Source organism: Peromyscus leucopus, chromosome 10 (genome assembly GCF_004664715.2).
Source record: "Peromyscus leucopus breed LL Stock chromosome 10, UCI_PerLeu_2.1, whole genome shotgun sequence".
In the NCBI taxonomy this organism is placed as follows: domain Eukaryota; kingdom Metazoa; phylum Chordata; class Mammalia; order Rodentia; family Cricetidae; genus Peromyscus; species Peromyscus leucopus.
This window is the reverse complement of record NC_051071.1, coordinates 70,645,672-70,671,905: the sequence shown is the minus strand read 5'-3', so window position 1 is coordinate 70,671,905 and position 26,234 is coordinate 70,645,672. Positions and strand designations below refer to the sequence as shown.

The 26,234-nt window shown below is 35.1% G+C and overlaps 1 protein-coding gene across 7 annotated transcripts in view; it reads left to right on the top strand.

The window, feature by feature from the left end:
* Positions 1 to 26,234, top strand: part of Epha5 (EPH receptor A5) — a 353,466-nt gene that overhangs the window by 318,309 nt on the left and 8,923 nt on the right. For 6 of the 7 annotated variants that reach the window (XM_028893691.2, XM_028893555.2, XM_028893477.2 and 3 more), the window contains 5 exons: positions 1,723 to 1,784; positions 5,578 to 5,787; positions 9,330 to 9,479; positions 19,195 to 19,388; positions 22,872 to 23,027. In XM_028893691.2, coding sequence (XP_028749524.1) covers positions 1,723 to 1,784; positions 5,578 to 5,787; positions 9,330 to 9,479; positions 19,195 to 19,388; positions 22,872 to 23,027 — 772 coding nt within the window. Of the gene's footprint in view, positions 1 to 1,722; positions 1,785 to 5,577; positions 5,788 to 9,329; positions 9,480 to 19,194; positions 19,389 to 22,871; positions 24,403 to 26,234 lie in introns of those variants that run through there. The other variant, XM_028893627.2, reaches the window with a different exon arrangement.

Genomic DNA, 26,234 nt, shown 5'->3' with positions numbered 1-26,234 from the left:
ATCCCTTTCACCAGAAGTGTTGATTTCTAATATAACCTCCACATACTTGAAAAATAGGAAGAGGCTATTGAGGAAAGTAGATTGATAAACGTGACCCATATGATAGAGACACACAAGTCTAAGCTATCATAAATAGGGCAATTAGACAAGATCAGCATTTTCAGGACCTCCAGATAGACAAGTATGTTCTACTTGGTTTGATGGATGTTATTGCTATATCATATAAATATCTGTATTGAAGTAGAATTAACACTTCAACTGTTATTTCACATGAGTAAGTTTTGATTTTGGCAAATGTATGTGCTTGTCTTAAATGTAATTCTATCAGTTGCACTGTTTCAAAATTAATTCAATAGTATCATAGACTAAACCATCGTCATCTCAATAAATTATGTCTTGGGGCTGAGGACATGGCTCAGTGAATATAAGTACATGATGTATAAGAATAAGTACCTGAGTTCAGGTCCCTAGCAACCATGTGAAAAGTGGGGTATGACTGCAATGGCTTGCAGTGTTGGAGGGCAGGACAGGCAGATCCTAGGAGCCTCCTGACCATTCAGTCTTGACCATGTCCATCAAGCTTCTGCTTCAGCTCAAGACTCTTATGCTGGTTAGTTTTTCTCAACCTAACACAAAGATGAGTCACTGGAGAGGAAGAAATTTGAAATATAGGCATGTCTGTATGTCTTTTTCTTGTTGATTGACATGGGAGAGAATACTGTGAATGGTGTCACTCCTTGCCCATGGTCCTAGGAGGCATAAGAAAGGTAGCTGAGCCCATTGCCTAGCGTGGGACACCTAGCACAGCCTTGATCCAGGGAGAGGGACCTGTACCTGACTCACCTGAATGTGCCAGGCTTTGCTGACTCCCCATAGGAGGCCTTACATTTTTGGAGGAGGTAGGAATGGGGGGGGGTTGAGGAGGGAAGGCTGGAATTACAGGAGGAGAGATGGGGGGATCTGTGGTTGGTATGTGGAATGAATAAAAGATTTCTTAATAAAAAATAAATAAATAAATAAGAAAAAAAAGGTAGCTGAATGTAAGCCTGGGAGCAAGCCAGTAAGCACCTTTCTTCTACAGTTCCTGCCTCTGATCCTGACTGAGCTCTTGTCATAGATTCTCTACATGTTGAACTATGATCAGGATGTATAAAACCAAATAAACTCTTTCTCGCCAAAGTTAGTTTTCTCTCTAAGATTGTTTATCACAGCAACAGTAACAATACTAAGACAACCCTGCCTCAGGTGAGAGATAGAATTGTTGACATGTTACATGGATATTCTTCTTACTTCTAGACTACATACATGAATCATGCTCTCTTCCACACATTTACACACACACACACACACACACACATATGCATATATATACATGCATCCCAATGCTTTTATATTAATAAATAACATAATTTATTTACTAATGAAATGAATATGTATGTGTACACTCACACTACTACAATCTTACACACACCCATATTGAGACTATTAAAATGTCTGGTTTATATCTCCTAGATATGGATTTTCTGGGTTGTTGTTGTTGTTTGAAGAGCGAGAAAGAACACAAAGCTATGTGTGGCAGGAAGTGGGAGTATCTGGGAGTGTTGAAGGTGTGGGACAAATCCAATCAAAACTTAGTTTCTGAAAATAAATGAATTAATAAATGAATTACCCAAGAACGTAGCACTGTCTGAGCACACTTTACACCACTCTGGTTCTCTCCAGGTAAACCTGTGATGATAGTGACAGAGTACATGGAGAATGGCTCCCTGGACACATTTTTAAAGGTAAGATTCGGCTTTCCTTTAGCAATCTATTGCCACATCTACTGTGCCTGTGGATTGAGACTAAAATTAAGCAACCTTAAAGGTAAAGTTTTAAATGGATTCAAAAATAAATTAGACAGCACCATTTTATACTCCCCAATAAACTGATATTTGGAAGGTATGGGTTTTTTTTTTCCAGAAAATTTATACATCCAACTAAAAGGCCCTGTTATTTTACTTAAGTAAATGCTTTACATAAAATGAAAATAGAGATGAATACAGGAAAAAAAGAAATGAAGGGAGATAAGGAAGAAAGAAAATGAAAGAAAAACTATGCAAATACTCAAAATTATGAAATATTTTATTTATCCTGACAGTTTCATACATGTACAATTTTTTTAATCATATTCACCCCCATTACCTTCTCTTAACCTCCATTCACTCCTGCTGAACGTTTTCTTCTTACCAGCAAGTTCTGCTCCTAATTTTCTGTCGTGTGTGTGTGTGTGTGTGTGTGTGTGTGTGTGTGTGTGTGTGTGTGACCACTGTGTTCAATTAGTGTAGCTTGAGTAATCAGAGGAGGCAAACTTACTAGATCATGAACAACCTGCCAGGGCTTCGGCACGGAAGAAAGCAGTGCTTGCTTTTCCAACAATCAGTAATGGACTCAGGGAGGGAAGAGGGTTTGTTGAGACTCTCCCCCATTCTTCATAGCATATTGAGTAATGCCGTGTTGTGTAGGTTCTGTGAAGATGGCCACAGTTGCAGTGAGGGCTGTGCCCATACCACGTTCAAAGACAGCATTTCATGGCACTGCCTCTCACCCTTCAACTCTTACATTCGTTTTGCCCCGTCTTTCATTTTGCACCTTGTCCTCGAGGGGGTGATATAGATATACTCAATTTTTATGTGTATATTAATGGACAGAGAAAATGTGTCTCAAATGTCTATGCAAATAATAAGTGAAGATATCAAACTGGAGTCTATAAGCTTTATGGCCCCTCTAAAGGAGTGTCAACAGAAAAACCATCAACCTGAGAATATAGCCAATATTATCAGGTGTTCTGGGTTTCAGGAATAAAAGAGTTCTATACTCACCTCCCAGTTTTAAACATGGACAATTTCTAAAGAGTTTGTGTAAAATAATGTAACATTTTCATATATGAGTAATCTATAGTCTGGAAGTTGTAAGTTGAATGTAGTGAGTGCTGCTTCTGATGAGGAAAGGTGCTGTTATGAAATTGATGATAACTTTGAAAGGGGCCTGGGCAGGGACCACAGTAGTGTCCCATTACTATGTAAATTTTCTATTTTAATCTCCAACCTGCAGCAATGTGCCTGCCTATTGCCAGTTTACTTCTCTGCATTTGCAGGTTTTCCAGTCTCTTAGAGTTGTATCATCACTTTATTCAAAGTAATTCAAGCTATTAGTTAAGCTTTATGAGTTCATTTAACTTTATTACATTTAATGTCTTTGACAAAAACAACAGACTTCCAAGAACTGTTGATAGTTTCCCATTCAGTGCTCAGTAATTATCCCTGTTTCCATCTACCCTGCAGAAACTCCTGTATTTCCTCTGGCCATTTCATGTTTACCCCCAATAAGTCTATCAGATAGCTTTTTGTAAATTACCTCAAAGCATACTCAGTGTTAGCCAAGGTTGGAACTAGGTTGGAGCAATGAGCAAATTCCTCTGGTGTCTGACACTAAATAAAGAAGCTATAATGCATGAAAGGCAGCAACATGGGATTATTTTAAATGACATTCACTGCTTTTAATAGTCTGTAATGTGAGGTACAATACATCATGCAAAGTTATGCATACCATGTGTTTAGAACTATTAAGCAAATAATGCAGATAAAGAAAATATGTTGACACATGAGTAATAAAAGAACAACCTATATAAAAATAAAAGAAGTAATTAAAACTGCTATTATTAGGGAATAACACGTTATTATGTGTGCAACTATGAATGACCCGTGTCTTCTTTACACACTATTCTATAAAATTTAAATATAGACATATTACTTTTATTATTAGAAAAAAAAGAATTTATTTGAAGTCATTAGTGGCACTCAATCTCTAACACTATAAGAATATAAAATGTAAACTGAGCATAACTGTGTGTGTTGGGATAAACCACTAATGGCATCATTTGGGAGATAGAGGCAGAAAGATCTCTATGAGTTCAAGGTCAGCATAGTCTACATAGAGAAGTAAGTAATATATCTTAAAACATTATTAATTAATTAATAGTAATTTCAATTGAACAAAACATAAATTCTTACAACTTAGGCTTTCAAGTAATTATTGATGTTATAGAGACACATACCAAGAGAGATATTATCAAGCCAAGACCCAAAATGTTGCCTCTTGAATAAAAGATACAATGATGTATTGTTTTTTGTGTACCTTCTTTATGTTAGTTACAATAAACATTTCTGGCTTATGCTGATTAATAATTACTGATTGCATATCAAATTCTTTTTTTTTTTTTTTTTTGGTTTTTCAAGGCAGGTTTCGCTGTGTAGCTTTGTGCCTTTCCTGGATCTCACTCTGTAGACCAGGCTGGCCTCAGACTCACAAAGTCCACCTACCTCTGCCTCTTGAGTGCTGGGATTAAAGGCATGCACCACCACCACCCAGCTGTATATCAAATTCTTATCAAAAGATAGCATGACTCTAATAAATTGTTTCATGAACAACCCATCATCAACCTCTTCTTGAGTATTAGCAATGAAGAAGGGGCACTGTAGCTGAAGTTTTCCTGTGTCCACTGGCTCCTGCAGACACTAAGACCCAAGTAAACATACAGAAGCTTATATTACTTATAAACTGTATAAACTGTATGGCCATGACAGGCTTCTTGCTATCTAGTTCTTATATCTTAAATTAACCCATTTTGATTAATCTATAAGTTGCCACGTGGCTCGTGGCTCGTGGCTTACCGATACTTTTACATCTTGCTTCTCATGGTAGTGGCTGACAGTGTCTCCTCTGTTTTTCCTTTCTCCTTCCTCCTATCAAGTTAGAATATCCCACCTAACCCTATTCTGCCTCACCATTGGCCAAACAGCTTTATTTATCAACTAATCAGAGCCACACATATTCACAGCATACAAAAAGATATTCCCCCATCACTGGACACTGTCAAGAACATGTTTTGTTAGCTTAGGGCTATTTCCATTTTTTTTCCTGAAGTTATTTTTCCATTACATACAACTCCTTAAAGGAAACTACTAGTGCCTTTGCCTTGAACATATATTTCTATACAACCATGTTAAAACATGTTGGGACACATTAAAACATATATTATACAACTATAAAAAAAACATGTTGGGAAATTATATCCCCAATCATGTTCTAACATGATTGTGTAAATTCTACACATTTTGGTTGACAGCTATGTTCAGAAGATACTTAAAACATTTATTTGTTTGTATTCTTTGATGGTTTCAAATATGTATATAATGAATTTTAATATTTTATGCATCCTATTAAGCTATTTCCTCCCTCTTTCTTCTTCCACTGAAACCCTCATTCTGAAGGGCCTCTCTTTGTATGTGTGCATGTCTGTGTGTGTATGTGTGATGCATGAGATTTTTGAAGGTCTTTCAAAGTCTTTGCCTGATTTGACACAATCTGCATAATCAGTTAAGTTTGTGGTTTCTAACGCTTTCCATCCTCTATGAGTAGATATTGCATTTGCATTTTGAAAGGTGCTAACAGTAATTTGAAAAATGAAAGAAGGCTTTTTCCAAATTTTCCTCATGTGAATCGTACAGCTCGTCTAATGTTGCTCTGTCTTTGCAGAAAAACGATGGGCAGTTCACTGTGATTCAGCTTGTTGGCATGCTGAGAGGCATCGCTGCAGGAATGAAGTACCTTTCTGACATGGGCTACGTGCATAGAGACCTTGCTGCTAGAAACATCTTAATCAACAGTAACCTTGTGTGCAAAGTGTCTGACTTTGGACTTTCTAGGGTACTGGAAGATGATCCTGAGGCAGCCTACACCACAAGGGTAAGATCTAACAGAATGCATTTCTCACACACTAGACTAGAGGCGCTGAATTTTTAAAGATGTTAAAAGAAGTAGCAAAAAGGGCATTCCTCCAACAAATTCAAGAGGAGACAGAGAAAACATGAAAGAAAAGGGGATAAAATAGAAAATCCAATTCTACACCTTTTAGTACCAGCAGATTCAAATATGAAACTTATATATTGAAAATATTTACCTTCCTAGTCCCAGTAATTTAATTATTTTTAAGGATACTGTGCTGGCTAGATTTATGTCAAATTAACACAAACTGGAGTCACCAGAGTGGCAGGAGCCTCAACTGAGAAAGTGCCTCCTCCATAAGACTGTATTTTAGGCAAGCCTATAGGGCATTTTTAAAACTAGTGATTCTTGGGAGGGGCAGGCCATTGTGGGTAAGGCCATCCCTGGGCTGGTAATCCTGGGTTCTATAGAAAGCAGGCTGAGTAACACATGAGGAACAAGTCAGTAAGCAGCACCCTTCCATGGCCTGGGCATCAACTCCTGCCCCCAGATTCCTGCCCTGCTTGAGTTCCTGTCCTGATTTCCTTCAACAGTGACCAGTGATTTGGAAGCATAAACCAAATAGACCCTTTCCTCTCCAAGTTGTTTTGGTCATGGCGTTTTGTCCTGGCAATAGTAGCCCTAACTAGGACAGATGCCAGGAACAGAAATTCTGAGTTCATATTGGATGCATTGTGTGTGTGTGTGTGTGTGTGTGTGTGTGTGTGTGTGTGTGTGTGTTATAACATATTTAAAAGTAAAAGAAGAGTGAAGTACAGAATTTTTACATTAAAATATGTATGTTTATATGTTGTGTATATGAAGAATGAGTGTTTTATGCACATATAAACATGTATAGATAATGTTAGTGGGAAATTTAACTTATCTATACTATAGTGTCTTCAATTGTGAAATAGATTAAAAAGTATTTTATTCTTCATCTCAAGAGTTTAAGTTGTGGGAAAAACAGTTCCATTTTTTAAAGTTTTGATCTTCTGGAGGTATTGAAGTGTGTCACTGCTTGATTTACAATGTATAAGAGCTATTGAACCTAAGTCTATGGAAAACTGGTTATTACTTACATTGTAATAGCTATCATAAATATACAGCTTACAGCAAACTAATTTTTTTCCTGAAATAATATAGTATACAATTAGCTAAGGGAAATGGTGGCTATTGTTATAAACAAAATTTGCAAACAGACTATTTGCTTTACAATTTTCAATTTTTAATTTAATTTAATTTGAATTAAAATTGAAATTTTAATTGCATTATAAAAATCTTTTAATAAGTTTTGTGATATTCTAAATATTTTCAATATTATCAACTTGTATATCCTCAACTTCAAAATTATTGTTGATATGGAGATTTGTTGTATATTCCTTCACTGGAAAATGAACTAATTTTGTTCCAATACAGAATAACATTTTTCTCACCTCTAATTTTTAAATTGCAATCTATATATCACATGTCTCCTTATTAAATTCTACTGTAAAACTGGTAGTATAATGAAAAGTTCTTTATTATATTATAAGGTCAGTTTGTTCCATTTGGACAACTGTGACTTGTGGCACATGGATTTGGGGACATTTGTAGTATGCTGCAGAGCAAGAGTAATTTATTTAAGCAAACAAAGACTTCCAGAGGTCATCTCATTAAATCAACAAATTAATTGATGAGATATTTCTACTCTCCCACATATAACTATTACTACCATTATTTCATTAAATAAAACCTCAATTAAGAATTCTTCTGGGTTTAGAATTGTACTTAATAAAGTTGGCCTAAGCAAGATTGAGGTTATGGAAAGTCTATTGCTGCTGTGATGTGTGGGTGTCTTAGGTAAATAAGAAGTACATTTTCCAAGGCCCTTGCCACTGCGTTATGCTGCAGCACCAGCAAAAGGGCCAGTGATCTTGACACTTTGAAGGTTCCCTTCTATAAATGGTGTATGGAAGCAGTTTGTAGAAAATATATGTAATAAGAACTAATCAGGTAAATGAACCTCAGTAGTTAGTGATACACTCATTGTTCCAGTGAACAGGAGAACAATTCAGAGATGAAGTTCAGAAGAATCAATAAACTACAATTTGGAAAAGGCAATTTAGTCACATGTTGAAGAACAAAACAATTCTCCTCTAATCCCAACACTCAGGATACTGAGACAATTGGATTGCCGGGAGCCACGAGTTCAAGGCCAGCCTAAGCTACAAAGCAAGATTCTGTTTTAAGAAATAAAGTAGTAAAAAATTTAGCCAAGGCCCTCAAGAGATGGCTTGGTTAAGAGCACATACTTCTCTCTTAAAGAACTTGAGTTAGGTTCCTAACAGCATATCAGGAAGCTTAAACAACCTGTAACTCTAGCTCCAGAAGAGCTGGAAGCCTCTGCAGACACACACACTCATGTGTACCCTCCACACATATACACATAATTTAAAATAAATCTAAATACAAATGAAAATGAAGAACATTAAGACAAGCATATTACAATTCTGTATGATGCAATGTTTTATATGTATTTATTAGGCAAAACAATTTCCAAAAATATTCCAAATATATTACCATATGTGTGCATGTGTTTATGTGTGTATAAAAAAAATTAAGCCTAAGTTTTATCCTTTCCCAAATTTCAATCCTGACATGAAACTTATTTTCTCGTGTATCTTGAAGGCTTCCTTTTTAATGGAAATTTGTCTTTTATTTCATATTCTAATTTTTAAATATTCTTTTCTATAAAATGGGTAGATGTGAAGTAGCCTTTTTAATAAGAATATCTGTCTCTTAATATATATTAGTGAGTACATGGGAAAATAACTATAAAATGTTATTTTTTGAGTACCCCATAATCTTTTGATTAGTTCAGCTAAACAATAGCATTTCTTAGGTTCAATATTCTAAATGAACAAACACAAAAGTATGCCATTAAGCTAAGAAGGGGAAAATCAAGCCTTCCAGAAATAAAACAATGTTGAGGGAAAGATATCTTTTAGCTTTTAGCAGGTAGAATTTTCCTGCTTGTCTTATAAACTGTGAAACTTCCCAGGGTTTCATTTAACAACCTAGACATTCCACTTATAATTCTGTACTTTAAAAAAAAAAAAATCACTCACGGTATTTGAGTCCTTTTCTTTTACAATGCTGAGTGTACACCTTATTGATGTGCTAGAGTGCCGCCCTCCCCTAATCAGTCCTGCCATCCTGAGCATTATAATTGAGATGTAGGTCCCGTATGCCTTCCAAAAGTCAAACAGAATTTATAGCAGAAACCTTCCCGACAGCCAATTAGTTGTTAGTCTACAAGTGCTCATGGGCTGGGAGATGTGAAAAGAGACTGCATGCTGTCAAACAGATTAACTTAAAAATGTTACATCTCTTTCTAGATCTTCTTAAAGAAGCCGCAGTATCCCTAGATGCCCTTGAAGTATGCTGGAATATATACATATATAATATGTATATTATATATGTATAAATATGTAGAATATATATATATATATACATACATATACATGTGCTTTTAATTTTAGGGAGGCAAAATTCCAATCAGATGGACTGCCCCAGAAGCAATAGCTTTTCGAAAATTCACCTCTGCCAGTGATGTCTGGAGCTACGGAATTGTAATGTGGGAAGTTGTGTCTTATGGAGAGAGACCCTACTGGGAGATGACCAATCAGGATGTAAGTACAGAGATACTCTTTCTCCCTCAAGTTGAGAATGAAATGCTTTGTTCTCTGAGTCCAGATTCTTACAGAGTTTTTAAATTGTTGAAAATGACATTTACTTGGAAAATATAAAATACTTTGTTTACCTTTTGGTACATTTGTTGCTATGGAAATAATCTTTAAGTGAGAGCTAAAAATGAGTTAGGGTAGAGTAACATAAGTTACAGTTAGGAAAAACTTGAGTCCCTTGCCAAGAGTAGACTTAGCTGTTCCATAGTGTTGTTCCACTCAGTTTATGTCAGTATTGTTATCAATGATGAAGAAGGAACAACCATCTAAGAATGCATGCTGAATTTGATTCTTTGAAATATGAGATGAGTTATATCACATTTATAATTCATAGAAGTGAATATACTAACAGTAAAAATATAATTAATGTTTAGAATTATATAATTCTAACAGGAAAGGAACCATTAAAGAATTTTCTTTCCAAGTTCAAATGCTTATGTTATGATGCCTAAGATGGAATGGTCTTTGCTTTGATCATTTTCCATCATTAATATTTAATACATCCTCTTTGTATCTGGATCATATTAAAATTTGAAATTTTTTTCTGATAATAATTATAAAAGTAGCTAGGCCGGGCGGTGGTGGCGCACGCCTTTAATCCCAGCACTCGGGAGGCAGAGGCAGGCGGATCTCTGTGAGTTCGAGGCCAGCATGGGCTACCAGAGAGTTCCAGGAAAGGTGCAAAGCTACACAAAGAAACCCTGTCTCGAAAAACCAAAAAAAAAAAAAAAAGTAGCTAGGATGTATTGAATGCTCAGAGTGTGCCATTTACCCTTTACCAATGAATCCAAGCTCATTATTTCTTTGTAAATCTAGTGTACTGAAAATTCTTAACAATATACTGACCGGAAACATTTTTTCTTTCTCCAATTATTTCTTATATCCTAACTCTAAAGCACATTGTTCCCCATGCATTCTCTCAGAAGCTCATAGGCAGATACTATGAGTTTGTAGCTCACTTTGTTTACATTGACAATTCCATATAAACAATTAACTCTGATTTTCAAAGTTCAGCCAAAACTACATCTCAGGTACATTTCAAAGTATATGCCCCAACTGTGAGCCATGGCAACTAAAGTTATGCAAATTATTAACATATATTAATAAATGTATTAATAAATAATATATTAATATAATAATTAATAAATATATGGTCAAATATTTGTTCCTTTTCCTCTACCAAAATCTGCACTTGGATTGGTCAGGTTTGCCTAAGTAGAGAAACAAAACACTGGGGACAAATTTGATTTTTAATGATGAGTTGTTGACACCTGTTATAAAAAAGCAACTGGAAATCAGTGCACATTAATACCTATTATTTGAGGTATGTGTCTACATTCTACAAAGGCACTTGATGGAGTTTTCTGGAAAGGACAAGGAGGACAATGGCGTCTGGCTGACTTCCTAAAGCTCCTTTCTCTTGCTGTTCATTTCTGTCCTCTTACTTCACCATGTGTCCTTTTCCCTTACAAAGGAAAGCTGTCTTGCTAGAGGCACTCTATTGCTCCTGTTTTGGAATTGTTTTCCCAGGCTGTATTGACCAGTCTACTTTCTTCAATTTTCCATAAGTGGGTAGCTAGAGGAACATCTCAGCTTTGCCTAAATGTCCTTCTCAGAAGTTTTCTCTGATTGCAGCAGATTACATTCATGAGTTCTCTGTGGTCACCTACAATGACTATAGTTGGTCTATTTTGCACCAACTCACTTGTCTTGAGAAAGTTAGTACTGACTTAGACTTCTCTACAACTGGAAGAGCAGCAGGTCTAAGGGGTTCAAACTTGAGCATTAAGAGATGGAACAACATAAAAATGTCATTCAATTTCTGAAATATGTGTATGTGTCTATACATGCAATTTATATTACAAATATTTTTAAGATTGTATTTATATATGTATAACTAACACATGAAAGAGATGTCATTATTTGTCTTTTATAGTGGAGAACTGGGACCTAAAGAAGCTTGTTGTCACAAAATAATAAAATTTATAGTAGATATATCAACACAATTCTCATCGTTTTTAAAATATATGATTTATAGCAATTGCTATGGTTTACAGAAATTGAATTATTATGTACTTCTGCTTTTTATGTGCCAACTGTATCACTCTTCTAAATGAATGAGTCATGAAATGTTCAATTCAATAGATAGTGATTAATCTGGATTGAACAAGGCTAGACTATGCCTTGTTTTCTATGGTTTCTTTTTCACATAAATACCATATGCTCACATCACCTTTGTAACACTGCAGTTCTGCTTTAATTTATATCAAAGCTCATTTTTTTTCTGTCCTGTCACAAATCCCTCAAATGGCAATCCATACTGTTTTTCTGTTTCTTTGGATAGAAATATGGTTTTCTCATTTGCTAGCCTCCAGAGGTAGTTCCAACCCACTACTGAGATATTTTGACTTCTGATCCATTAGTCTTTCCTAGCTGTGCAAGGGATTGTTCAATCAATACCTATCAAGTATTGGCAATTATATGAGTTACAGTTAAAATCGTCACAAGTTACAGTTAAAATTGTACCAAGTGAAGTCATGGAACAAACATTAAGACTGACGATAGATGAATGTTGTTGCGTGCTTCTGTGGACATTGTCTAAGCTTGTCTTTGGTACAGAGACAAGAAGTCTATCCTAGTACAGTTTCACTTTTCTCCACAAGTCTCTCATCTTCCACCTAAGCCCAGCAGGCTAGCCAAAAGCTGATGTTATTTGCTGAACCCACTAGTTCTTTTAGTCAGCTTGACCTGAGCTAGGTCAAGGACATCTGAGGACAGAGAACAACTTTTAAAAATGTGTCTATAGATTGGCCTTTAGTCAGGACTCTGGAGCATTTTCTTAATTGGTAATTGATCTGGGAGGGCCCAGTACATTGTGGATGGTGGCAGCCTGAGCTGGGTGGTCCTGGAGTGTAAAAGAAAGCAGACTGAGAAAGCCATGATGTGCAGGCCAGTAAGGAACCTTCTTCCATGGCCACTTCAGTCCCTGCCTCCAAGTTCCTGCCTTGAGTTCCTGCCCTGACTTCCCTCAATAATGGACTGTAGACTTTAAGCTGAACTAGACCTTTCTCCCTCAAATTTCCTTTTGGCCATTCTGTGCTATCATGACAATAGGAACCTGGGACACTGCCAAGTACCATAGTGTAAAAGCAAGCTTCACTCATTGTACCTTAACTGGTTACCTGTGTGCTAAGGTCCCCCTGGCTAACTGCACAATTAGACGAGTGAATCCGTAACAGTGGTTTGTATGGGTGAACACTATACATGTGTGGGAAAAGACATAGGCACAGGAAGTTGAAGGATTTAAGGAATATCTGCTAATCATTCTCATCTCCCTTTTGTGATCTCTATCTATCTGTATCTTGTATACTAATTCTCCATCATTCTACTCTTTTTGTTTTCTAATTCTCTTTGATCATTAATAACTTATTGTGGGTTTTAGCATAATCTAATGTTTTTGTCACTAACTATTATCTTTGTTATTCTTATCATTATTCTTTATTCCCTTTTATTTTACCAATTGAAATCACTTCAGGGCTTTCATCCTTTTCTAGACAATGTTTCAACAATATTAAAGGAAAGAAATGCCAATGTTGTATCTTCACGTATAATATAAGAAGAAAAACTAATAGTTTTGGCAAGATTTGTTAATTTATATGAAGCTTAAACAAATGATCAGCTAACCGCAAATCTTTCTGGAAAGCACCCTCCAGTACAATGCAGAGTGCATGATGTGTTATTTATTGAGGTTTTAGTCATCAGTGACATTTTGTTTCTGAATACTATACTAAATATGTTATGCCTCAACTTCTAACTAAATTTGACATAAACAACAAAGCAGACTAACTGAACTCAATAATCACTGACTTTCACTGACAGAAAAAGCAGTCTCACAGAACAAAGTTACACTGCTGATTTCCCGGTGTTAAAAGTTATATCCCTTGATATCCACATTCCTGATAAGATCTGACCCAGAAGGAGCTTTTTAGTATCACGAGATCTAACCTTATCATTCATAGAGCATACTCTAAATCTCACAGAAGAGACCTTGCTGTACGCCAGAGAGACAGAATTTAATCATCTTCTTTTGATTCAGGATTGCTGCTGCCATTACAGAAAAAAAGGAGTCACAATAAATAGTAAAAATAATCATGAATGAGTCAGATGATTTTAGGGAAACAAGAGATGATGAACTTGGACGTGTTGAGAACATCCTGTAGTCAGTAGAAGCTACTTTGTTCATAGAAAAGATTTTAAGTGAAACACTTTTTGTAACACAAAATAAAAAACAAATTTAATATTCTATTACATAACACCTTTATATTTAGAGATAGTGTCATTCTCTGGTATTACTGAATATATGAATACATATATTCCACCAAGCACATAAATTCAAAAAATGGTTCAGTCATTATAGTAATCTGGTTTTCACTTTTCTGTATGGTTTATTTTGTCATTTCTTAGGCAGTTCATTTTCTATGCATTTTATTTTTAATTTTTCAAGTGACAATCCAAAAGATTTATTACTACTTTTGACATGTTATAACTTCCTTAAGAGGCCACATGAATATCAGACTTTAAAGTACATCAGCTTATTTTGTATTGGGTGCACATCTATTACAATTCTATACTTCTTTCAGTTTTTGATATGAGTATTTTGTGTGTATATATATGCATGTATGTGATATAGTAGATATCATAAATCACAATAAATAACATGCTGTCATAGTGAATTCTGTTTTATCATAGCAGAATACTTAATGTAAGTTAATATACATATACTTTGGTTATTTTTCTATTATTGTTATAAAACACCAAGACCAAGGAAACTTATAAATGAAAACATTTAATTGGGCTTCTAATTTCATAGGGTTAAGGGTTCATCCTTGCTGGGCAGCAATCAGTAAACACATTGGCTGGAGCAGCAGATGACAGCTCATGTCTTAAACCACAAACAGGAATCAAAAATACACACTGGGAATGGAAGGGGTCTTTTGAAGCCTCAAAGCCTTCCCTAAATTCCCAGTGACACTGCCTCCTTTAAAATCAAAAGGCAAATTGCATGCTTCCAATAAATACTAGCATAGAACAGACATTACCATTCCAAAAGGGAAGAATGAGGCCATAGAGAGGAAGTAGTCCACCTCTTAACAAGACTAAGATATAGCAGGACAAACTCAAAATCCTATATTTCCATATCCAATGTTAAATCATTAAGATGGCTCTACCTTTGAAGCTTTACTGTCTTCAAAATGCATCTCTCTAGCTGAGTCTACTCTCTGTGTAGGATTTCATTGTCAGATGCCTAGTGGCTCTGGTATGCCCAAAATCTTGGGGTCTCCGGTAAAATTCAGGCTTCATTTTTGCATCTCTATGCAATGGCCTGCAGGGAGGGCCTTATCCTTCTCAGAACATTCATGCTGCAACTGCCCTGCTACACATTGCCTGGCCACAGCAGTTATCTGAGAACGAGGGTTCCTTTACTCCTATATCTTTCATGATTCAAAGGACAGAATTAAGAGGACAACATTGCCAAGTTTGGCAACAAATTCGGAGGGTATGCCAGCCCTCTTGAATTATATTTACAGAAACTTTGACTAGTTTTGTAGGAGCGGAAAATTTCTTATGCCATTTTGCTTTCACTGGTTGAAGCAAAGTTGGGTAGAGTCTTGCTCTGATGGTGTCCTTCCCTTTTTTCCAATTTAGATCAGGCCTCTTAGCCTCCTTATCTCTTCCATCATCAGCAGTGACTCTAACAGTAAACTTCCTGGTACCCTTTTGTTCTTCAAACTGTACATTTTATATTTCTTTTTGCATTATTTGCTCTCTTTTATTGTAATTTTGTATTAGCAAGATATTTACATGGTGGAGTCCAAGTTAGGGTCTCATGATGTGTCCTTCAAAGAAATTAGTCCGTAACTCACAAAATTTAGCCTTGACCATGGACAAGTTCTTAGAGGGCAGAAATCACCCACATTATTTGCTGAAATATCATGATAATGATCTCTAGACGACTCACTAATTTTGTTCTTCACTGAAACCGCTAGAGTCAGACCTCCATAGTACACATAGTTCTCAGCACTAGTGTCTTTCAAAATCCTGTCAAGGTGGCCCATTTACTTCACTTATACCAGTCAACCACTTTTCGAGTCCAAACGTCTCAGTCTTCACATTCCATCAGGAGCAATATGATCAGGCCTGTTATACAACAACCCACTTCCAGGTTCAAACTTCTTTATTAGTTACTTTTCAATTGCTTTGATAAAATCCCATGACCAAGGCAAATGACTAAGGTATCCAAGGAATTTCTTTTACTTTTTCATTAAGAATGTTCTTATTCATTTTGCATACCAACCACAGATCCTGTTCTCTTTCCTCCCCCCATCCCCACCCCCGCCCCAATGCATTCCTTATTCCCTCCTCTCACAAGGTAAGGCCTCCAAGGTGGAGTCATCAGAGCTTGGTACATTCATCTGAGGCAGGTCCAAATCCCTCCCCCTGCATCAAGTCTGTGCAAGGTGTCCCACCAAAGGTAGTGGGCTCCAAAAAGCCGGCTCATGCCAAGCTAATGGGAACTCATGAACTTTAGACCAATAGCTGTGGAGCCTCCATGGGACTGGAGTAGCGCCTCTGCATGAGGCCCCCTGGCTGTAGGATCAGGACTAAGGTATTTCTTATAAAAGAAATACCTGAATTGTGCTTATGGTTCCAGGTGAGAGTATATGATAGCAGAGCAAAAGCATGGTGGCAGGTGGCTAAACTCAAGGCTGAGAGCTCACATCTTGATCCACAAGCAAGAAGCAGACGTCCCATTGGCAAGGGCCTGAGGCTTTTGAAGCCTTAGAGGGATGCTCCCAGTGACATGCTTCCTCTAACAACCCCACCCCCACTCTAATCCATTCCAAATCATTTCTCCAACTGGGGCCTTAATATTCAAGCCTATAAGCCTATGAGGCCATTATCATTCAAACTGCCACAGCAAGTAAAGAATATACGTTTATTTATTTCAAGATTTTAGAGGCTGAAAAGTCCATACAACATGCTGCCAGATCATTCAATATACAACCCCCTGGATGGTTAAAGCTTAGGAGAGAAACCGGGAAACCTGGAGAATAACTCAGACCAATTACAAGTGCACTAGTCTACCACAGATGAAGCATTCTGACATAATTATCTTCCACGAGATTTCGTCTCCTATAGATTCATCTAGTAAACTATGACAGTGAAGTTAGTTTCCACCCCATGAACCTCTAGGATACAAAGTACATAGACAAAACCATTGTACTTAACATTAAAACCAAGGAATTAATTTCAATTATCCAGTTCACAATTCTATATAAAGACTAGACACTGAGTAGAAAAATATTTTAAGTTTTGCATACTATTTTTGGAATTTTATAAATGAGTACTATATTTATATCATTTACACTTCCCTTTTAGCCCTCCAACTCCACCTATGTCCCCACATACTCATTCTTAAATCTGTGACCTCTTTAGTTATCATCACTGTTATACATATATACTAAAGTAACTAGAATTAATTGAAAACTTTGAAAGAACAGCAGGCTACAAATTAGATTAAGTTTGGAGTAGAAATGTACTGAATATATAAAATTTAAATGATTTAAGCTGTTTCCTTAGACTTCTATGTTGGCCATTTAGGGTACTAAAGACAGTAGTAGTGTCTTATGAAAAATGAAAGGAAAAAACAAGCAAGTAAATAAATAAAGTCCCATTCAGATATAAGGACAAATGGTACTGTGAATGTATCTTTTGTCACATTTGGTTTTCTTTCTTTCTTTTTTTTTTTTTTTTTTTTTGTCTTTTCGAACAGGCTTTCTCTGTGTAGCTTTGTGCCTTTCCTGGATCGTGCTCTGTAGACCAGGCTGGCCTCAAACTCACAAAGATCCACCTGGCTCTGCCTCCCAAGTTCTGGGATTAAAGGTGTGTGTCACCACCGCCCAGCTCATTTTCTTTTCAAAACATTATTTGGGAGTTATTTTTGAATCTATTGTTTTTATTTTCTAAGATGTTTTTGCTTATAGTGGCATCAGCTTTATTACATTTGTTGAAAATAATTTCTTGCATAGTTTGCCTTTTGATTTCTGTGTTATTTGGAAGTTAAATAGGCTAACTAAGGTAGAAGATTGCTTAGGCTACTTCTCTGAAATATTACAATTATTTTCAGACACTTTCACAATCCTTGAGCACTTACATTTTTCTAGCTGCACTTTGTGCTTCTTAGAATACTTTTTATTATTTTCTTTGGTAGATAGAAACTAGAATAACCTCGTTGAGATCAAGTGCTCATAATCCTGCCCTTTATCTCCCCAAAGTTTCCTCTGTTCCAGCTGGATTCGTACATATTGTTATCTGTCTATCCCCACTCACCATACATAAAAAGAAATCCCAGGTTAAATCTCATAATATTTACTTCCTTCATAGATTTGTTTACTTTAAGAAAACCGATATTAATTTTCAACATAATAGGCTTGAAACAGTTTGAGCTCTGGTCTCCTTTTCCCTACACTTCTTAGTCATAAACACTTTGTAAATGTATAGTTTCCTCTTCCTACCTGCACCACATTGGATCACATGCCATCCCCTTTGTTGTGAAGGGGTTGCCTTACCATCAGTCCCTGAAGATTGTTTTTAAAAAGTTCCTTTACTGATTTTATTCTACAATTTGTTAAACAAAACCTAAATTATTTGGGGTATGATACAATTAAATTTGCTAGAGGTAATTTGTAGTGTTTTTGAGAAATATATTCCTTAATAATGAAGGATATTTTCATAAATGAATTAAAAGGCCATTATAGTGTTTAATAATACAAACAAATATTTCCTCTTTAAATATTTTGATATCAGCAACAATATTATGTTTTTTAATCCCCACAAATGGACTAATGCTTATACATGTGTTTAAAATAAATATTTATAATGCCTGTGCCAGTAGATAGTCATTTCAAATTCCTGACAGAAATCCAAAGATAATAATAAATAGTCAGACCTTGACATTACTAAATGATACATGAGACAGTTATGCTAATTTATCCTTTGACTTATCCATCATCTACCATCCAAAAGTCTCTTTTGAAATGAAATTGCCATACTAGTACTTTGATAATGTGACTGTATAAACTTTTATGAAACAAAGATATTTCAGAGAAAATGTGATCATCATTTAATTCTAGAGTGCAAGAATAAATAAAACATGTTCAATTTTTGGACAATTAATTTCATAAAACATCCTTCACCAAGGTTAGAGCTAAACATCATCACCATTTTGGTTTTGTTTTGGTTTTTGTTGTTGTTTGAGACAAGGTCTTTTTACATAGTCTTGGCTGTCCTGCAAGTCACTCTGTAGACCAGACTGACCTCAAACTCATGGAGATCCACCTGCCTTTGCCTCCCTATTGTTGGGATTAAAGGTGTGTATCACCACTAAAGCCTCATCATTTAGTTTCTTAACATGTGAAAAAGGCATAGTTTTTAAACTTAATGTTGTAATAGTACATTCTGTCCTAATGTTTTGTTTTGAGTGGTTTATATAAATAGCGATGCCAGTGACTACCACAAATTTAAAAGTACAGATGGTAGTTAGCTCTTGTCTCTGCTGCATTAGTGGGGTTGTGGATTGTTTCTGCTTTGTTTTGTGCAGGTGATCAAAGCTGTGGAAGAAGGCTACCGCTTGCCAAGCCCCATGGACTGTCCTGCGGCTCTCTATCAGTTAATGCTGGATTGCTGGCAAAAAGATCGGAATAGCAGGCCCAAGTTTGATGAAATAGTCAACATGCTGGACAAGCTGATACGAAACCCAAATAGTCTGAAGACACTGGTTAATGCATCAAGCAGGTACAAGGCCAGACTTGAGTAATTTTCTGGAGTATCTCTGATCAGGTTGATGTCATACATGTTTTTATCAATTAAGTCATTTTTGTGTTACTATATGAATCTGTATGACAGTTTATTTAACTATAATCTTTCATCATGTTTCCCTCTTGAAATAAAAAAAACAAGATGTAGGTAATGTATACCTAAAGACATCTTTGCCTAATCTAGTCGTGAAATATGGTCACTGTCAAAAAAATACATGCACACGACAATAAAATAGCTTCAGAAAACAAGATCTAAATGTGTCTAGAGCATAAGTTCAGGTAGAGAAATGAGATTATAAGAGCCTAAGGAAGCACTGAAACATTTTAATCCAGATATCTAACAGTGATTACACGTGAATTCTTAGAATACATTTCAACATTGCTCATTAACATATGATTATATGATGGCACTCAGTTTATTAACATGGGTGACTGCAAGCACTCTTTTGCCTTTATCTGTATGGAGATATTTGGATAATCAGTTAGTATTCACTTTGAAGATTTAAAACTGATAAATGAGGGATCTTGGGGAAGAATATATACAAGCCAAATAACCATATTTTCTACTTTTCTGAATTGCAATAAGAATATATTTAAACAATGTTGGATATTTGCAAAGTATATTTTCTCTTTATCACAAAATTATTGAAATGTTGCCACTAACAAAAATCAAGTTGGTTCCAAATTAGAAAATTTACTAGATTATTATTTAATGCCATTGTCTGTTCTTTTTATAAGAAAGGAAATTATGCTAGTAGCTGAACTGGCTGCTTATTAAAATGAGCTAAATGAAGCTGTTTGGTTATGATGAAGTTGCATAAATTCTATGATCTTGATGAAACACTTGTTTACTAAGTCATTTTAATATAATTTGGAAATAAGCCCTCAAAATCTGTTGAAATATTTTGAACTTTCTATGATAACAGCTGGAGACTGCATCTTCTTAGAAGTTATTCCATATGTTTTTTTTCTAAATATCTGCTTCTAAATTTCCTATGGTTATGTAAAATATTAAGCCTTTCTGTAGTCTACCTCTTTCAATGATATTGAATGATTTGAATGATATTGCAGTGATTCTTACAAATGGATCTAAGGAAAGGTGATAATAAAAAAGCTCCTAGTATTCTAAATCATATCGATTTTTTCTTGAACATCTTCCTTATTTTCTTATATATGGTATATGGGATTTTCTTATATATGACCTATAGAATTCAGCATATTACCCTTGTGCATAGATTAACCATTCAGACTGTACCATTCACTACCCATCCTTAATTCAACAATCACATACAAACACTAATTCTGCAAGAAGTTTCCTCATGGCTCTTGTGGACTCTGACTTATGTCACAAGATTTGAACACTTCAGTAAACTATATAGTACCTTAAATTTTTTTCATTAATGATCTTGTTTTCTAAACTCTATTGGCCTCTCCCCATGGTAATATTCTATAGACTTGACTATTTATAAAATTGTGATGATTCTATAATTTAATATTCCTTCTACTCTTTACCTGTTACTTTATTTATTTCTATATCTAATAGTTCTGATAAACTGTTGATTAATGACCATAGATCAGTATACTATATCATTCAATGAATATTCACCATTCTAGTCTGTGTTATGCTGTGAGGTAAGAGCTGAAGACACCAGGCTTAATTTAGCAGATCTCGATATTCTTCCTTTATGGATCTAACACACTTGAGGATAAGAGGGAGACAAAGCAAAATCATCCTAACCACTTGTATTTGTTTCTGTGCTGGAGAGTGAGAAGGGAACTCCAGATAAGCCAGACACTATAGTGTCTGTGCAGGAGAGACATGAAGAGGTCTTTTATATTAATTTACATTTTTGAACTTAAAATATAACTACATCATTTTTCCTTTCTCTTTCCTCTTCCAAGTCTTCTCATGTACTTCCCTGGCTCTTTCTTAAATTCTTCAATTCACTGCCTTAGTTTCTTTAATTGAACACACACACACACACACACACACACACACACACACACACACACTTGTATGTATATGATTGGATAACCAGTTCTGTTATTCTCCCTTAGAAAAAAAACTATTTCTTCCATTCTCAGTATCCCTTAGTTGCCTGTAGTCCCTTTTCTAGGGTTGAGGCCCTGTGAGATTTTTTCCCCCTCCATATTAAAATGTATTTTGGTGTCATCCTTTTCCAGGTCTAGTTAGACTAGTATGTTGTTGAGAGTCAATGGGTATAGCTTTCCTGACATTTTTAGGAGACACAATCTCACAGAAGACTTCTCCATGGCCTGACTCTTAGAATATTTCTGTCTGCATTTCTGAAATGTTCCTCAGAACTTTAGATGTAGCAGTTGTGTTGAAGATGTATCATTTGGGACCATAAGATTGCTTGTTCTCAGCTTTTTGATCAGTGTGCATTCTCTAATGCTCTCTGTTGCAAAGAGAAGTTTCTTTGATGAAGGGAGAGACCCACACTTTTCTATAAGTATAAGTTTAAATATTTAGAATGCAGTTAGGAATTATGTTGGTTTAGTAAAATAGTAGTTGTTAGTTCTTCTCTAAGATCCATGAACTCATTAACCGTGAGTAATTAGGTAGGCTTCCCATACCAGGGATGATTTCCCTTTTGTTGAACAGCCTTAATTTCAGTTAGAGAGCTGTTGATTATCACCATGATGTTAATACCAAAACTGCACCTTCAGTGAGTGCTCATGTGCCATGCTGGACATAGTTGTAATTCACTGGCATCATAACATGGTAGGGTTACTGATTGTTTCCTTCCCTGGGATGCTTGCCTGACTTCTGGTACAGTGAGACTTTCAGGTCAGATCATGAACGAACCCTTCAGGTTCTGTGTCAGAAGTGCATGGCGCCTTAGCAAAAGGGATTTATCACAAAGGTTTCTTTAATTAAATTGGTGGTAAGTAATAGAGCTGGTCAAATATAAAATGTCTCTTAAGTTGTATGGATAATATTTACTATGATAGACTGAGAGAAAATGAGAACAAGGAAGCATTGGTCCATTGTATCAAATACTGTAATCAGAAACACTTGACAAATTGGTAGAGAAAATGAAGAATTTTTTTCTACCCATATGGGTTGATATTTGTATGAGAAACATGGAAACTCAAAGCAAATGCTTGAAATCTTAGATGGAGATTAAAACTTTACTAAGTGAATATAATTTAATGTCATGAAAAATGAATAATGAAAACTTAAACTATTATCTTCTCTCACAAAAAATTACTAATTTTTCTATTATTAGCCCATATTCATAGTACACAATAAAATCTTAAAGCTTATTTTTGTTTTTTCCCACTTGTATTTCAAATTATTTATTATGCAAATAAATGTATAAACCTATAATTTAATTGTAGTCCCAAGGATTCTTTAAATTTGATTTAATGTTATAATTACAAATCAAAAAGCATCAGTTTGTTACTTCTAATATTTATGTTTTATATGTTTTAGAGTATCTACTTTGTTGGCTGAACATGGTTCTCTGGGGTCCGGGGCCTACAGATCAGTAGGTGAATGGCTGGAAGCAATCAAGATGGGCCGGTACACAGAGATTTTCATGGAAAATGGATACAGTTCAATGGACGCTGTGGCTCAGGTGACCTTGGAGTGAGTAACTTTTCTGATCATTTTTACATAATTTTTGGGGCAAGAAAATTGTATTCAGACACCAGAGTGGATGCAATCAAGGGGAAGCAGTTAATCTGTGTCCATATGTGGCAGATTTCAAAGAAGCCTCATCTTTTTTTTTTAGCCTGTATTGTTAACAGCTGCATGGTTCATGCTTCTTGTGACCAATACCTTTGCTTTTTGTGCATCAAACAAACAGCATTTGAGCATTTGGATAACTGGAATTACAGCTACTTGGCAAAGGACTGGTACTTTGTGTTGTGAAAAAAAGATGTTTTCTTGATGCGTTTTTATACTGGTACTTACATTATATGAATGTAAATATAAAACAGAACAAACTGTAAGCACAATTGGTATGGTTAGTCCTGTATAACAAAATACAAAAGAAAAAAGAAAAAAAAAACAAAAACAAAAACTGAAAAAACATATTCCGAAATGACAGCTCTCTACAGTGAATACCCATGTGACAGCTTAAACAAAGTTTCTCAGGCAGGAATCTCATTTAATGTCTACATGGTGCAACTTACATTCTTGAAATCTGAGAATATGTTAGAGCCTGCCTCTAGTGTGCTGTCATTTGGTACAATCTCAGTGGAACCAATTGTGCCCTTTTCTGTTTGCACGTTTAAGAGACAATTTATCAAATCCTATGAAATAAAAATTACTAGAGCTAAATATTAAATTCTTTAAGGTTGTAAGTCGTTTGTACTTTATTATATACTCTTTATGTGTAATTATTTGAGCCTAATCGTTATTTGTGGAAATTAATTGTCCTATTGTGGTTCCATCTAGATTACATCTAAATTAATAATGTTTTAACCTGTAAAATCATGATAACTGACTTCCAATGACCTTCAAATTTAAAGGTTAAAATATTGTTATAAGGATTTTAAAATGTTAAGATGCTCTGTCACTAAACCACTATCAGAACTTCATCCCTTCATGTAATATCGATACTGAGCAGTTCTCTAGACATTCCTATCTATAACCATTCTGCCATTCTTGATTCATTGAATTCATTGCTCATCCCTACGAAAGGTAACAGGGTACCATTACTTATTATGGATTAATATCACAATTCCTGCACTGTCTTCCTTAACACTGATAACTAAACATACATAAAATCACAACCACTTGGCTTGCTTTCTTAGTTTACTTAATCCCATTCTCACAGTTAATACTAAATCACATCTTGAAGACATGAATGTTTTGCCCATTATTTCTTTGATGCTCAAGCAACTCATCTGTGCTATGGTTAAACAGTATACTAAAAAATATTCCTGATGATTTAAAACTATTTTTACATAATTACGATTTAATTTTTCAGTAAAAATGGTCATTTTAATTTATTAAAGTCATTTGTCATTTTATATTAAAATGATACTGTAGGTATTTCTTCTACCCAATGTCAGATTACTTGTAAATATATAATAAAATTATTTGCATTAAACAATGTCTTTGTTTTTATTAAGAGAATATATGATCATATATTTAGTTAGATCTGTTACAGTTTTGTTTATTCCTTCACACACAATTATTGTTACAAAAATAACTGTTTTCTTTTTCTTTTTTTAATTTATTTTGGTGTCAGTGTTATCTTCCTCTGAATTATTTTATTTCTTGGGGGCCTCGATAGTAGAAATGTGTTTAATATTATTTTGTCAAGTTTCACTTTTTCTTATTTCTTAAAATTCTTTCCTATTTATTTCTGTAATCTCCTAAATGCTCTTCAGTTTGTGTGTACTTTCTCAAGACCTAAGAGTCTCTTCTATTGTCTTATAATTGTTCCTTTGTTAAATTGCCTCTTTCAATTTACCTTTCAACTCATTTACTATAAACAAAAGAGTAAAGTCAAAGAATGTTTTCTTATGTAAATTGTTTCAAATTCTTGGGATCCATAGTCATTACCATAATCCTTACTGCGAATTGGGCATGCTGACTCTATATCCAAAGAAGTTGATTTTTTGGAGAGCCTGACATTATTAGGATCAACTTCTGTCATTTCTTATGACTCTTTCTGACCATAGTGTTTCAAATTGGTAGGGTATATTTATCAAAGTATTATTTTAAATTTAACACATAATAAGGAATCTTCAGCTGTTTCTTTGGACAAGAATTTAAAAAAGTAATTTGTACAGTTTTTTACCTTAATAAAAAGAAAAATATAGCTGTCCTATGCTAAAAAATAACACCTCCCAATAATGGAGTTGCCACACAATTCAGAGACATGCTCTTGGAACACCCTGATGATACCCTTGAATAACTAGTTATTACCCAATATCTAAATATTAATTATATGAATCCTATGCTAGATATAATAAAATGTTATTCCTAGAAACCAATAAGGGACTGACATATTCATAGCTAAAAAATGTTAAATCAACGAAAGAAAGCAAATGCACAAAGTACTATATATACATTAAAAGTGTGTTTTACTGCTTGAGAAATTTGGGTGTATATTAAATTTAGAAATACAAGTGTGGAAAACAGTTTTTCTAATTATAACCATTGGTTAAAAACTACTTTAATAAGGATCACTTTGCTTTTCAACTATTTGCCAGTACATGTAGGAGGGGGAAAAAATGAACAACTGTGTGTCTTGAAGTAAGGCATATCCAATAAGAATAGTTTTTAACTTTAGATGCTTCTGCCTGCTGCCTGTCTTCTTTTCCCAAGCCATGCTATTCTGTCTGTACACAGGAATCATATTTGAATAGCTGTTGTAGAAGAAATGGCAAGACTCTACTATCATGTACAAGTGCTGTGAGTTACGGTTGACAGGGGAAATTGTGAGCTGGAGGCAAGTGGTAAATTGAAGCCAAAGATTTCAAGTGAGGGCATAATCAAAGCTGCTTTGTAGATTTCTTTTCAGGCCTGTGCTGTCAAACCTTGGTGATTTAGAAAATGAGCAAAATCCAGTGAATTTAAATTTTATACCAATTTGCAGTAAGCTGAAGAGATTCCTGGAACAGTTATAAGAATGGTCTCTCATGATACTAAAACAACAGTTTTCTAAATCTGGAACCTAAATTTGTGCAGACTAACTCAAAAAAAACTTCATTAACCCGTGAAGAAAGTCATTACACATAATTTACTATGCTCTCAAAGCATGCATAGGAGAGCTTGCTGTTCTCTGTGCTCAATGCTATTAAGCTAATACTCTGAATGTGTGTGTGTTTTTTAAAC